This window comes from Anopheles ziemanni, chromosome 2 (assembly GCF_943734765.1).
Source record: "Anopheles ziemanni chromosome 2, idAnoZiCoDA_A2_x.2, whole genome shotgun sequence".
Taxonomy (NCBI): domain Eukaryota; kingdom Metazoa; phylum Arthropoda; class Insecta; order Diptera; family Culicidae; genus Anopheles; species Anopheles ziemanni.
Genome location: NC_080705.1, coordinates 9,561,536 through 9,574,809, shown reverse-complemented (window position 1 = coordinate 9,574,809; position 13,274 = coordinate 9,561,536). Strand labels below are relative to the sequence as shown.

General features: G+C 39.7%; 1 protein-coding gene across 1 annotated transcript; it reads right to left on the bottom strand.

The window, feature by feature from the left end:
- Window positions 1-5,208: 5,208 nt before the first annotated feature.
- LOC131294894 (fibrinogen-like protein A) lies at window positions 5,209-6,416 on the bottom strand. The gene is made up of 2 exons (XM_058322950.1): window positions 6,141-6,416; window positions 5,209-6,057 (listed from the first exon to the last, which is right to left on the bottom strand). Exons 1-2 carry the CDS (start codon window positions 6,414-6,416, stop codon window positions 5,209-5,211), a joined length of 1,125 nt encoding a protein of 374 aa, XP_058178933.1.
- Between the last annotated feature and the right edge of the window lie 6,858 nt (window positions 6,417-13,274).

The window sequence follows — 13,274 nt, the reverse complement described above, 5'->3', positions numbered from 1 at the left end:
TCATTTGTTGAAGCTTGTGGTCTTCGCATCAACGTTTTTAACCATCGTGTCAAAAGCAAGTGAAAACATTTTTAATTTTTATTTGACAATCTTCTTTCAGTAAACAAGTATAAGACATCGAAATGAAAGAAAAACTTTATAAAACCTGTGATAAATAATTAGAAATTTTATTTCTCTCGTAAAAAGTGCGAAGGGATCGCAACGTGCAACCTCGTCCAGTTCCGAATCGCATAGATGCTCCTACCTAAAGCCACAGCAGCTTACTTTATTTCATTTGACCTGAAGCTGTGGCCATCGAATGACAATTTTACGAGCGGTCGAATATTGCCATAGCCAAGTTGGAGTTGGTGTGCTTGAAGTCTGTTGTTGTGCTTCAGGGGAACGTCGAACTAGGGAAGCTCTTTTGAGTTGCTCCTTCTTCGCTAGTTTTACTCTCGTGCTGTGCCATCAAATATCTAAAGTTCATGCTGGAAGGAATTACCACCAATGATGGTGCCACACGGCTCTCACTTTTCAGGAGCCCGAAGTGGCACCAAACTGAAATTATGTGAGCTAGACGAGAAATATACACCCCGTAGATGCAGGACACGAGCATCCCGAGCGCAATCACAAGCCAGCGTTTGGTCTTGACAATTAAATAAATTAAGATTTAATGTACCAGAAAACAACACAAACGATTAGTTACCCTTGAGTCCTACTGGGGCCGATAGGTTACAAAAGGGACTTCGTTTCACACATGGCTGGCTCTGGGTGGAATAATAGAAGTTTTAAAGCTTTCCTGACCCTCACCACTAGCATTCTCTAGGGTTGATGGAAGGAGGTCTTTTATTTCGTCTATGCAACTGATGCTGCAAAATGGCTACGCTATACAATAATAACTAAATTGTTCCAATTGTACGCTATACAAAAATAAACCAAAACCTTTTGTTTTACTAACACAAATTAATGAGTATTGATATAAACGCAAGCATCAGAGCAATAGAAGTAGAATAAAATGAATATAAAAATATTTTTAAGAGACGAACGTTCACGCGAAACACTACATGAGTTCTCTTCTGTCGACAATCAACTGCCCTAGAGCGCAGCCTGGAACGCACCGTTTCTGAGGGAAGTTTTCCCTGCCGGAGAAAATAAGACAATATATTTATGGCAAAAGTTTAGCGCACTTTCCTGTGGTTGGAATATAATACTTCCACCATTAAAAAAACTTTTTCTTCTGTCTAAATAGAAAAAAATCATTTCCCAACTTTTTCCAGCTGTTGCTCTATGTTCGCCTTTCTCTGATCGCGAATGAGATAGCCACATTATATGCGCGACGAGAAAGTAAATGTTTCCCTTTCTAAATTGGGCTTATGCGTTGAAGCTTCACGAAGGTGAAAGTTGTTAGATTAAATGATTATGAATGTTACTGCCATATAAATCGTTGTACAATGTTATGATCAATGAACAATATGAATAAATATGATTTACTTCTATCTTTTTACATCTCGATTCAAAGATTGCATACAACACAGTGGTCTAACACTCGAATCCATCTAGCTTCTGGTACAAGTTTGGACCAGATACAAACACTGAATCCTTTTGGACATTATTGAAAATGAACTTTTGTCAAGAGACGATTGTATTTTTATACAACGTACAAAATTTAGTTTCATGGCAATCAAATCAAGCGCTAACATAGTAAAGTGTCCTCTGCCTGGTCCTCTACTTGGTAGATCATTGAAAGGGATCGGATTTAAACTGACCCAGTGTTGTGCTGCGAAAGGTAGGTCAGTTAAATGCATATAAGTAAAGGTTTCCTCGATTGGGCTATACAGATTTAAAGCATGCCCGAAACTGTAAAACTAGAATTTATAGCGCCATGATCCTTTCTGGAGAGTTTGTGGAATGAAAGATGGTAGAGGAATAAATTTCGAGCAATCAATTTTTCCTCTATTTTGATAGCCGGAGAGATGCAGCGATTTCGCTTTCAGGGTCAGAAAGGTTTGTTGATATCAAAGGAGAAAAATAATAGCATTGAATTATCTATTGTGATATCCAGCCTGAAGTGATACATACTTGTAGTACATGTTTGTACAAATGAAACCGTCACTTGCATGTATACACACTTCAATTGCATGTATATTATACGTGCATATATTATACGAAGCGTAGTTCAACTATGAAGCCTTAAGCCACGCGCCGGGATGAGATTCTAAAACCGGAACGAATCTGGAAGCCCGGTAGAAAATTAATGATACGATTTTGGCCCGGCAACCCCACGCTCAAGTTAAACAGCTTTCTACATCCGGATCCGTAACTGCTGAGTCGATGCGGCGGTTTTTGGGTTTGGGGCCAGCAAAATACCGCAACCGCAAATGGTTATGGAAGTTAAGTCAAAATGGAAGGAACATGAGTCGAAATTTATTCCTTCTTTAGCGTTTCCTTTGGTTCGTCGTTCGCAATGGTCGAACGCGAACGAAAGTTGAAAGTTTTCCTCATCATGTCGGACAGTTTTATTGCAAAATTGAACTGGTGGGAAAGTTAAATTGAGTTAACACCATAACCTGTCGAACGTTCTAGGGATGAGCGATGTAAATGATAGGAAAAAAGGTGAAATGAAGTCCAAGAGATATGTTGAGACACTAGTTTTTTTGCAACTCACTTCGATAAACATACTTCCATACCACCCAGATCAAATACTCTCACGATCGTGTTCAAAAATGTTGTTTTCTTAACTAAACTGGCGGGATTGAATTTTTGACAACACTTTTGTGTTTGCCTTCAAACACTTTCATGCAAGGAGAAAGGTGGAGCGTTACGCATGCAAGAAAGCGGACGAATGCAAGACAGGAAAAATGAACCATTTTTCACACCGGTTGTTTTTCCAAAGCGTCCCTCGTACTGTTTGTACTAGCGGTCCGGTAGTAGATTTTTCAAATCTCTGATAAAACCACGTGTTGGCGTTAGTGGCGTCATTTCGTACATTCTAATGCCTTCGGGGGAGGAAAGCAACACGAAATGTGGCTCGATGTCGGCAAATCGTAACAAGCAACCCCGACAGCGTTTGGATTCCGATGCAGCGGAACACAATCTGGTCTGCTATTTGCTCACGCTTCGGGCATATTTACCGTGAGACAAAAAAATAGCAGAACACCGACACAAATAGGTACTCTCTGTCACCACAAAAAAGGCAATTTCACTCCATACAGATTAGAGCAGTCCACTGAGATGGTCGGAAAATCGCACAAACGATGAAAAAAGCTACAAGTTTCGCAGCAGCTCGATCCGAAAAATGCAGGTGAGTGTTCGCAATGATGCAGTGCTTGGTGAAGTAGAGTAACATGACACCGAATGTGTCTAACTTTTGGCAAACCTGTAACTAATCGCATATGGGTCGGGATTCCACTGAGAATAGCAATAATTATTGCAGGTTAACCTGGTGAATAAATCGAAGAGTATATTCTACAAATATAGCTTTTTACAAGATTATATTTGCAGACATTTATTTATCTATGTAGACTGTTTGAATAATAACCCTACGTTGTGTTCCTTTTTTGTTTAACGTGACCTAATTTTATTTTAACATATATATTACTTAACTTAACGTTGAAGCGACGAACGTCCGACCGACGCGGGAGTTGACGAAGAAGAGAGATTACAAAAAGATGGTTTCCCGCGTCGGCGTCTCTATCACACACACGCACATACATGTATCGACGATGGACAACTGAGCTACTGATAGAGCGATACGACAACTCGCTCTTATCAGCTAAGCTCTTAAACCTAACACATAAACGCATCCCCTGCCTCGATCCACATTTGTCACAACATAGACTACAGAGACATTGTGACGCTTTCGTTCTGGGGTCATACCTGATCGGTACAATTTGTTCATTTCATTTCAATTCAATTTTTGTCTTTAAACATGTAAATTTTGTAAACACAATCGATGTACGCAGTTTTTCTGTTGCAGCGTTTGATGCAAAACTGCGTAAGGAGAAAAGAACAATTGATGTATTTGATCGTTTGATTCCAAAAAATACCATAAATATGCCTTACTCATTAATCTACACCAGTGTTCATACCTGAGTTGCAATAGTTAAGATTATAAACCAAGTTGGAACACAATCATGAAGGCTAAAGGATAGGCACTTTAGTTTCCATGGAAATTTAATTGCTTTTCATACTTCGTATTGCTTCTGCTTTCTATAGGGTCAACAACAACAGCAACAGCAGGGGTGATTAAAAAAGCAGAATCGTTTCTCAGACGTATTGTATGATCGATATCATGCCGAGTGCAAATGGATATCAATGAAGCAAAAAAAATGGCTTAATGGTCATGAAACAGTGTGAAACGTCATGCCTGCACCACCACCGATTGTTTTTTGGGCATTCGCAAAATGCATAGGGGACAATCTGTCGCGCTGAAATAAAAACGACTTTTGAATGTGACAGCTGTCAACCTGAGTCGTGAGACTTGAAGGCAAAAGCGATTCATTTGGGCTTTAATTTTGGTATATTTTGAAATAAGGCGATATAACTTACCAGTTCAGTAATTTAAACTTATCTTAACATGCTTTCAAAAACAACTAGTACGAGGTATAAATATGCATGCATTTGATGCATGCTGTCACAGTTTTTATTGTTTGTGAAAAAAATCGAACGTATAAGAATTAAAAACAATTATGGCAACCGATACCCCGAGGAACTAAAGTGTCAAACTGGTTAATGTTTAAACATCTCCGATCACATGTTCGATTTTGTCTGCATGTTTACATGCATGTGTGAGGGGGTCCACGACAGCCGAGCGGTAGCGCCGGGTAGAAAATCGGCCCATGAGCGCCGGAGCTCACCACCTCGACGGCGTGGGTTCGAATCCCAACCGAGACCTCAAACCTCAAAGGGGAAAAAAGGCTAGTAAGCCCTAAACGGGACAGGCATGACCAACCATGACCAAACTCGGTCGTTACACCAAGAAGAAAATTGTATTTGGTTGAATCTATTTCACTCTTGTTTCTTTCTTTTTTGTTTTTTTTTCTCTTGCAATGCAAACGAACATTTTACTATTAAACGATTTGGTTTTATTTTGCAATTGCTGTGCATAGTAATGCTAGTACCAAACTTTCTATTATTATTTTAATTTAATAGAAGAGAAGGGAGAGAGGAAACAAAGATGCTGCAGCTGATGAGCATCTTCACTAGTGAGGTAATCGCTTTATGTTTGCGTTAATTAATGATATCGCGAATCATCATTCGTGAGTACGACAAACCACGCCTGTCGTTTTTGAAATGGAACCACGACATCGCACTCGCATCACCTGTTGTGTTCTGGTAACGCCCGTTCAAATTGGAACTGAGGCAGTCGTTGTACCACCAGGCTCCGTGATATTTCGTAGCACAACTTCCAATAAAATTGTCATTGTCGCGACCGAATGTACTAAACTTTTTATTCTTGTGGGTCTGCATCGAATCTCCTGCTGTCCCTGAGTATGTCCCTAACTTCTTCAACACATACTTCTCCGATTCGTCCCCTATCTCAAACTCTCCATACTTAGCGTACCCGTAGTTTCCATGGAAATCTTTTACCTCCACCAGCAGTTCATGGGGTCGGTTTTTGGTAATTTGATGCACGTATTCTAGCCCGAGCCAGAATTCGCCATCAACATTCCCGAATCCGTTGCGGTACTCCGTCCAGTTCCTATAAAAGTCAACTGAACCGTCGAACCTATGCTGGATTACCGTCCAGTTGCCCTCGAATTTATTTTGCTCACAAAAGACCTCGAATGGTTTAGATTTTTTTGACAAACTTAACAGATACGTGCCAGATTCGTTGGCAGCCTGTCGACATGAACGGATAGGAGCTATTAAGTGGTCTTCCAATGTCTTACTGCGTGTTTCTGCATTGGTAGTTAAATTATATATCGAATTCGTGAGCATATCAAGAATTTCCTTATTTTCTTCTAGTTTCTTGAGCTCAGTTTGCAATGTTTCCTGAATGAGGTCCATCTTGGGTATCATATGATTCTTCAATTCCTCCAATTTGGTCCGTGTATTCTCTTCGGATGCCTCCAGACTCTGCAAAAGAAGCAATAATTGATTTCACAAAATTCAACTGATATGAATTTCAAGACTGTGACACCTATTGCACGCTTCCGTACCTTTTTCAAAGAGTCTTCCATTGCATGCATTTTGGCCTCGATTGTCTCGATCTTTTCGTTAATATTATTTTCGTGCTTTGTTAGCTTCTCCTGTAGATGCTCCGTTTCATACAAAGAGTCGACATTTTTCTCCATTATCATCGTGTTTTCACTTAACTTGTGCTGGTTATTCACCTTCAGCGAACTTTTCATAGTTTGCTCCACCTCTTGCAGTTTGTCTTGCAAGTAATCGAGCTTTGTCATTAAAAGCTCCATCTCGAAACCTCCTATTGCCATTGTCAGTCGGGCTGATAAAACTACACCAAAACATAGCACCAACATATAACTAATATTATGCATGACTCTCAACTTGCTGTAATTCAAAGCACTCAAACGCACAATCAGAACGAAAGATGAAACACGACTGAGGATTGTTCGGATTCGTTTGGCTCGGAAAGGCAAGAAATTGAAAGTGTGTGTTCTGAGCGATAACGCGTGCACAATTATCACCAACACTGAGCCAATTAAACGCGAACATATTTTGGTAAAAACTTGTTCTTACTGGGTGACCCATAGCTTTATGGTACACATCAGCTCGCCCCACAAACTGAGTCGAAAGCGTGAACTGATTATGTTATCTCGAGCGGTAATTCCCTGTTTCGCTTTCTGATTCGTTAAATGCACTACACTCGTTGGAGTTCCGCGACTGCCAAGCGATAGCGCCGTTTAGAAAATCGGTCCATGAGGCTCACCACCTCGACGGCGTCGATTCGATTCCATACCTAGACCGGACCTTTCCGTGTACGAGAGGACTGATCCGTTAGTAATGCATTTCTTGTTAGTCTACCAACGCAAGTTCTGCCTCATCGTTACATAATCTACGTGAAGATGCTGTACTTGTATTGCTCGTACTATCATCCGATTGAAACTGTGTAAAGTCTACCACATTGTGGAAACAGCTGCAAGTCAGCTTCGCGCAAATAAAATTATTTTCCCAGTAGCCCAATGTAGTTTTATTCCTTCCACCAGTTGTTTCTGGCACGTTCCTTTCGTGTAGGAACGCTTGTGGAAGCGTATTTGCAACGACGGAGCAAGTTTAAGAACTTGCTCTGAATCTCATAAAACATTCTGTTCAAAATTTTGCCTTTTGAAAAACAAAAAACAAAATCCTTCGGAGCGTTTTCTCGCACGTTCCATGTGACACATTATGTCGAAAGGAATGTTAAGTTTTGAGGGTTTGTAGTCGATTGGTTTTGTGTTGTTACTTTACTCTTTACTTTGTCAGGAGGAAATGTATCTTCTTGCAAAGCATTTACATTTTCACAATTGATTTGGCAGTTTCAAATTATGTTTAGTGTTCATTGTTGCAATCAATTAGAATTATCAATGCTAGCATATAAGGCATGAGTTCAATAAAATGCTTTCTATCGTTCAAACATTTTTCCGTGATTCATCACTTGCCGTTTCATCCACTGTGAAAAGCAAAAAGGCAAATGAAACCAAATCGATGAGCTGGAATAAAAGTTGTCAAAATCTGTTCGAGTACCACGAAAGTGCAATAAACTTTTCCATCTCATTTCATCCCACAATTTCCCGCTTTTCATGCGGGTTTATCATATGTTCCACTGTCTAAATAGACATAGATTATTGCTATGAAAAGTGCCTACGAAATAACCGTGGATTTCATAATCATGAGCACTAACTAATTAGGCGGGCTGTAGTGTTTTCTGCGCTTTGTTTGATTGGCATTCAATATGCAATACCTCTACGCTTTTGGGGATTTCTAATCAATCCATTTAAATTCGAGGTGCAGTTGAGGTTAATCTATTCATATTCCTGCAGATAGATCCTTATCATGGATTCACCAGTGAATGATAATCGATGCAAATAGTACGAAAACATTTACCATCGAAGCTATTTAAAATACACTTAGCAGGAATAAATCATTTAACATTATTCAAAAGCATGTTCTAGGTTCAAATGACTGTTGATGTTTTTTTACAATTAACCGCGGTTTATGATGCATGCGACATTATGTGACATTGATTTATGCCGACTCACGGATGCATCTAGAAAGATATGCATTTAATTTAGATCTTTCCAAGTTCAAGAACATTGTATTGTTTATATCATAACAATTTCTCAATTTAAAGATGAATTTTTTTATAGTATCAAAAACATATCATTGGTAATTAAACAGTTTCACATGAGAAGAATAGTGGTAGTACAAACTTTTACAAAACAGACAAAAAAAAGTAAAATGAGAAGAACGACAAAATTAAGTTTAGAAAACTTGCCTGAAAATTATACTGTTGAGATTTTACTTACCTAAGATTCACTAGTTCGCAAAATGTAGAGTACAAGTCACACTATTCCTGTTCGAAAGAGCTTTTCTGTAATTTCCAACGAGCTTCGAGTTTTCCATGTTTCCACTACAAGATGTTCGGTTACTCTTCGGTTTTCGCTCGCTAATGTGACCATCCTTTTTCATCCACTTGTTTGTCGCATACAGTATACACCCCACCAGCCGAACATCGTGTCCGTTCCGAACCGTCGTCCCGGTGAACTCGCGTTTGAATCATGGTTTCGAGAAACGTGAGCATCAGTTTACTCCGACATTGCATTGCGCAAGGATGTATTTTACGTTACTCTGGCGTCATTGTCATTCCCTTGGTCAGTGAATACCATCGCGGAGGTTACGAACTGGCAATGGACCACGTTGTCTTTGTGCAGGCGTGGCGTGAAACCACGTGTCCGATTTCAGGTAGTGATAGGCGAGCTGACAGGATCAGGTGGAATATCTTGTTTGAATAGAATCCTTTCTACGGACAGATTCGTCAGTCTCCGAAACACCGGAAGGAAAACGATAAAAAGTAAACTAGGGTTCCGTGCTTACAACTATAAAGATTGACTTATCTCGTAGGTACAAGCCTGAATAGCTTAAAAAGAATCAGTGGAGAATAGATTTTGTAGTTGTAGGTTGGGGAACTGATTAACATGGTGTTAAATGTCAGTCAAATAGGCGAAATGTGTTAAATGGACAACTCAGTAGGAATATATTTTTACAGAAACAGGATCTTTTTAATCAAAAGTAAAATCACATAGAACGGAATGCATCCGGGATGAACCCTTTGGTTCGAAGGGTGTGATAAGCCTGGTTACAGAAAACCGGCATTTTCCTCCAACATAGCCTCAGATTCATTACTCGCTTGTTGTCTGCAATGTGTGAAAAGAAACCACAACGCTAATGTGCCGGATTTCGTCAAATATGGTGTTTCAGTTACTCGGAACAGCCGCAGTGAATATTGGTTTAATTATGGCTTCACGTTGCGTTAATTATAGATTTGCGTTCGTTCAGCATCCATCGTTACGTGTGGATTGTTGCTAAATCTCAAATATAATGCAAAACGCCTCAATCTAAATGATAAGATTGCTCTTTAGGAGTTAACATATAAAAACTATATGTCAATTAAAGTGTAGCAAAAACTAAAGTGTTACCAACATTTTTAATCTTCCCTTTCATTGAACCAATTTGATAAAATTTAAATTTTCGTACTAAATTGGTAATAAAAGCAATACGAAAATTATAAAATGAGTCCAAAAGTTAAAACGATACTTTTTGCTTTTTGCGCACTATCCGGTAATTAACTGACGTCGTAACCTACGCGATTACTTTAAAGAAGTTAGTAAATCAAACACCTTGACAGAAAACTATGCTAAACGATGCAAAAGGATAAGGAAAAATAGACGATGGTGCAACAGTGAAAGAATAACAGGAGAAGGTGAAAAATCCAACTTGCAGCAACTTACTTTGCTTTTCCCGGCCATTCCCGGCGTTCGCTCGACGATGTCCAAACCATTTTTACGCTTCCACTGGACCATCGGTTCCGTGATGCTCGTCGCCTAGCACACACCGTTGCCTACCTTGGTCGCCACACCCTCCTTGAGGGTGTTTGGATCGTGATCGTTCTGGATATCGGGCGGCACGACGACGTCCAAGATTTTTAGTCACTTCTCTATTTTCAATTTTTTTAAACGTTGCACTTTCTCGGCGAAAGAAAATGTATTCATGGGGTAATTACAACATTAGCAGGCGCGGTCCGGTGGGAATTTTTATCGTTTTTAATGTTTTTTTTTTCACTCACGGTATTTAAATAAAAACACAAGGACCGTTTTGAACAAATGTGTTCTTATAAGTTGACATACACATCAAACGTAAGCAGACGTTAGTTAAGTTATATTCAATCTGCTGCTTTCGAGGTATCGCCTTCTTTGTTCCACTTACAGATAAACACACTTACACTCCACTCACTGTCTTCGGATCTGCACGATGCACTGCTTACCAGAACGCTTAATCCCTTTTTTGTGCGATTTGTTTGGTAGTTGCGAGTCCCTCCGAAGAAGGAGGATTTATCTCGTACCGATGAGACTCGCTACCACTTCCCGGCTTAACCCACTTCACGCCACTACACTTTCCGTTCACTTATTGCTGCACCGAATCGCCAGTTTCGTACCACCGAGCGAGGAGATCCTTGGGCGAACCACTTCACTCCAGTCCTTGCACGGCATTGGTTGCTTTCAACAATCGGCGCTTTATTGTTTCGCATTGCTCACTTGTTCTCTTGCTGCCGCCGCAGCTGCAGTAGCATAAATGCAAAATGTTCTCCACCATCACATGGCCGCCAGAATCCACGGTGCCGTCATCCCAATCGTGGTTCCCCAAGCGATGAAATTCATGCAGCATTTCACCAGCAGCAACACTCTGGCCACCTCTTCAGTAGCCAAACAACTAAGGCGTGTTTGGTTCATCCTCGTAATGCACCGGGAGACACTAATGATACACTTTTCTAGGCACATCCGAGCAGACATGAAGAACTTCGATTTTTATTTCAAGTCAAATCAATAAATGTACAATCCACAAAGGAAGGGAAGCGAAATAAAAAATCATAAAACCACAAAATCATAGCATATTATGTTGTTATATTGTCAGGTGTTAATCCGAAAAAAAATCATGTTTGTATTCAAGGTAACACAGTAGTCGATGCTTTATAAAAGATACGGAAAAATTAAATCACCAGACCGAAGCACTTTACTTCATCACCACGAACTGGAGAAAATAGCTAAAGTTATCCAGTTTAGGCCATTCAACATGAATGAGGAAACTGAATGGCTACTAATTTATCCACTGTCTTTTGTTTGTAGAACCTAACAATTATTCGCGAAGTTTGTCGTCCGATTTAATTGAGCAAAGTTGATCCAAATAATCACCGACTCAATTGGTAGGTTCGCGTAACCTACGATACCTTAAATTTCTTCGGCGCTAGATAACAAATTAATGTGCTTTATCTCTTAATGAATTGGTTATTTATTGCCCTTTTCGTGCGGTTCGTTGTTGTTTCCGTGCTGATGTATCGGCTTTGTGGTTCGATAGTGATTCCGATGCACGGTGTACCGAACCGCCATATCGTGGCAGCATGAGTCCAGCACATGGAAGGCATACGGCACGGCCATAATACGAGCAGACACGTACGGTCCCCGGCATACGGTACGATCTGGTGAGATGGATGGCGCGAGTAACAGGATCTGACAGTTTTGCCACCAACCGGGCCGTCCGTTGGAACACAGGCGGACGGTTTGTTGCATCCCTACATTCAACTGTTCTAGGTGCCACGTTCAACGACTCCTAAGGTACGGGATATTCAGGGCATGACAGTACGGTTGCGTTGCTCCGAAATCGTCGTTCTTGCAAAGGCTGAGTGCATGGTGTGCGGCGTAAACACAGAACAAACAATATCCCGCAATCAATCAGTGCCTTTTTCAGGACTACAATGAAAACACATTGACAGTGTTCGATTGCTAGGCTTGGGTTGGATTTCATTTTGTTTTCGCTTCTGTTTTTTTCAGTTTTGTTTGCTAGGTTATGAAAGAAGTTAACTTTCTTAAAAATAAAACACCCAATTTTTTATAGGTTTTAAAAGAGTGGTTACACTAAATTACGATTAGTGATGTGATTTTTTATAATGTCATAATCATCATAATTTACCTATTATACTTTGATTTGTATTTTTTATATTTTGATATAATTTCAATAGTGCTAAAGGTGGTTAAAATTTCATTAAACATCGTTTTCAAATCTTTTTCAAGCTAAAAGTAAAATTTTAAATGCTGTTTGGCACGATAATTTGTTTGGTCCTTCAGGTCAACAAAAATAAAACCGAAAGTTAAAATGAACCATATCGTTTACCATTATAACGCAAAGCGACTCCTAATTAGATGGATTGGCAACTTGTTCTTTATGCAAATGTGCAGCTTTTAAGCTTTTCCGGCTTTCCAGACAACGGGGTGGTTTCTGCACCTGGAAACCAATCCTTCGTCGGAATATTTCATGCGACTATTAAAAGTCACAATCTACCTGGCAACTGCTGCGGCGCAAGCTCGTTTCAAAAACAATTTATAAACTCTCTTTATTTGACGAAATGCAAATCTCGTTTAATACCTCTTTTAGCCCACGCAGTGACGGTGGTGCGATGGTCCTTGGATGCGCTCTGGTACTGATAGTGAAAAAAGAAAATAACATCACAAAGAATGGTAAAGGGTAAGAAGTTAAAAATGAAACTAAAAGCCCTCTTTAAAAGCCACTTCAAGCGGCCTGCTTCCAGAATTAAATGGAAAACGCACAATTCACTAACCGTCTCCTCTTTACCAGGTGGAGAATTGTTACATAAAACTTTCCTCGAAAAATCTGGAGAGTTCAAAACAGACGGATTTATTGAAAATACACTTCTTTACACTTCCAGCACTTACACTTCTAAAGACGATTTGTGTAACAATATGAAATTTAATAATGGGATAGTTTTTTTTACAGTTTTTTTTATATTCATGATAGCTTTGAAACTAGCTTAATATAAATGTTTGCTTATTTTTGGTGTTGGTAGCAATATTCTAGGGACAGCCGAACTCAAAACACATGTATCTAATGCAGTACCGTTGCTGCGTTGTTCTGACTTCACGTAGTACCGTTTGAAACGGTCATAGGTTTTTTGTAAACAATACAAAATAAAAGAAAACACTTCAATGCACTCCACCATCCATCATGATCATGTTCATCCAACCGTTTGGACACTGGCGGGACAAACTGAGAAAAGCTCGAAGGTA